The 2,500-nt window shown below is 47.2% G+C and overlaps 1 protein-coding gene across 1 annotated transcript in view; it reads left to right on the forward strand.

The window, feature by feature from the left end:
- LOC310806308 (ephrin type-B receptor 1-like) overlaps nt 1–2,500 on the forward strand; it is a gene marked incomplete at both ends in the record, with an annotated part of 54,891 nt that overhangs the window by 42,214 nt on the left and 10,177 nt on the right. Inside the window, one exon of the mRNA XM_083672360.1 lies at nt 971–1,218. Within this exon, the coding sequence (XP_083528486.1) occupies nt 971–1,218 (248 nt within the window). The remainder of the gene's footprint in view (nt 1–970; nt 1,219–2,500) is intronic.

Genomic DNA, 2,500 nt, shown 5'->3' on the forward strand with positions numbered 1-2,500 from the left:
GTTGCTATCTCTAACTGTTTCGCTCTCTCTCTCTCTCTCTCTCTCTCTCTCTCTCTCTCTCTCTCTCTCTCTCTCTCTCTCTCTTTCACTCTCATTCTCTCTCCCCCCTCTCTCTTTCTCTCTCTCCCGCTTTCTTTCTCTCTTCCCCCTCTCTCTCACTCTCTTGCTCTCTCTATCTCTGTCTCTCTCTCTCTCTCTCTTTCTCTCTCTCTTTTTCTATCTCTCTCTCACCCCCCCCCTCCCTCTCTCTCTCCATCCCTCTCATTTGCTATTAAAGCTCAGAAAGCTCCAGTCTCTTTAGAGGGCAACTTTAGCAGTGTGTGTGCCCAGAGAGAAGTGAGAATATTGTAACCAGACTCCATCCACTCATCCATAATTCATACTGATCTTATCCGCCTAGAGAGGGGACATTTATTTTTTTTACTTGACTTGACATATTCATGCGTTCAGCAGAAGAGCCCCATCCAACCATCCTCTCTGCCTGGCTGGCTGGATGGGGTTTGACATCAGGGGACTCTGGTATGACCCTGGGGCATGATATAGGGGCATGTGTCATATTAGGTACTGTATCATAGTATGTGTCATGATATACTGTTATGTTGACGTTTTAATGGATCATTCTTAAGTATTGGTTTTCATCAGGGGAGGCTGGTGGATGGCTCATTGTAATGCATGGATTGGAATGAGAAATTGTATCAAACACTGAGCCTGTCCTCCGATTTCCACCTCCACCAGCCTCCCCGGGTTGCATGCATGCTGGTTGCCAATACTGTCTTTCCTCCCCAGGTTAGTTCAGGTTGGTGAATACTATAACAGGTGTCTCCCCCTACTGGTTGGTTTTGGGAGATATATAATATAGAGGTATAATATTGTTTTATGATGAGGTTATCTCTTCTCCCCAGGGGATTTCGGGAAGTAATATGGTAACAGATGGTTTAGTGACGATGGGGTATCCTCCATTTCTCCCCAGGTGAGTTCGGGGAGGTGTATAAAGGTCGTCTGAAGCCCGCGGGGAAGAGAGAACTGGGCGTGGCCATTAAGACGCTGAAGACGGGCTACTCGGAGAAGCAGAGGCGGGATTTCCTGTCGGAGGCGTCCATCATGGGCCAGTTCGACCACCCCAACATCATCAGGCTGGAGGGCGTGGTCACCAAGAGTCGGCCGGTCATGATCATCACAGAGTTTATGGAGAACGGAGCCCTCGATTCCTTCCTCAGAGTAAGAGAGAGAGTATACTTGGAGAGAGAGAGAGAGAGAGGGGGGGGGGGGGGCAGAGGGAGAGAGGGGGAGAGACAGAGAGAGAGAGAGGGGGGGAGAGAGAGATGCTTGGCCATTCCGTTGCATATGATTGTTATTTTCAGTATTAGTCATGGCTGTATTCCATTCCATCTGCCCTTGTTTACTCCCTTTCACAGATCCGATAGGTCCAGATAGCAACAGCTAGCCCTCTGATAGGTCTGGATAGGTGTTAGCAACGTAGCGACAGCTAGCGCAGAAGCCCTCACCACAGCATCCATCTCTATTATATCAAACACTCGGTTCAGCTGTAAGAACATTGTGGGGTTTGGTCCATCAATCTTATTGATCGATCAGCTGAAGCTTTTATGGCTAATTTGACCGCCTCTGACAAACAATGAAGTATGATTATTGAGATTAGTTGGCACAAGGATTACGTCTGTGGAGATTTACCACTCGCTGGAGGAGGAAGGGAATGCACTTCTAATAACTGGGAGCTTGGAAGTGTGATTGTGAATATGTTTATCGACAACCCTTTAGGTTGTTTATATTTCATGTGATTTATAGAAGCGTTCTACAGAACGCTGTTGGAGACCCGGAAGCTGAAACAGTATGTTCTTGGCCCGCTCCAGACCTGTATGTGCTTCAGCCAACTCCTACACAGTAGACCTACACATGTATTTTACACCAGACCTATCAGGGGAGGCTGGTGCAGATAGAAATCTATTATTATGACTATGTAATGGAATGAGGAATGCTATCAAATCACACAGGTTTTTGATACCATTCCTCATTCTGTTCCATGCATTACAATGAGGCTGACTGCCTCCACCAGATTTCTACCTCCACCAGCCTCCCCTGCTGTCCTGTAGTAGACAGTATATATCAACACAGAGTTGATAGGTGTTGGCTACCGCCCACTATGTTCAGACCTGCAGCCAGGCAGAACATATCACCAGTGGCTTGGCTCCAAGTGTCTGGCACACTCTGAATATGTTTACCCATAACCCTTTGGAGTCTTTAATGTAATGCATGACATTCATGTTCAATGGAAATGTTCCACAGAAATGGGTTTTGAGGCCAAGTTGGTATGATTTCCACAGTGGCCAGATTCCAACTACCTGGCACACTCCTCCCTTCTCTCCTGTTTCTCTCAAATTCTCTCTCTCTCTTTCTCTCTCCTCCTCTTCCTTTCTCTTCTATGTCTCTCTTCTCTCTCTCTCTCTTCCTTCCCTCTCTTTCTCCCTCTCCCCTGTCTGGAACC

Source organism: Argentina silus, assembly GCF_951799395.1.
Source record: "Argentina silus genome assembly, chromosome: 6".
NCBI lineage: Eukaryota > Metazoa > Chordata > Actinopteri > Argentiniformes > Argentinidae > Argentina > Argentina silus.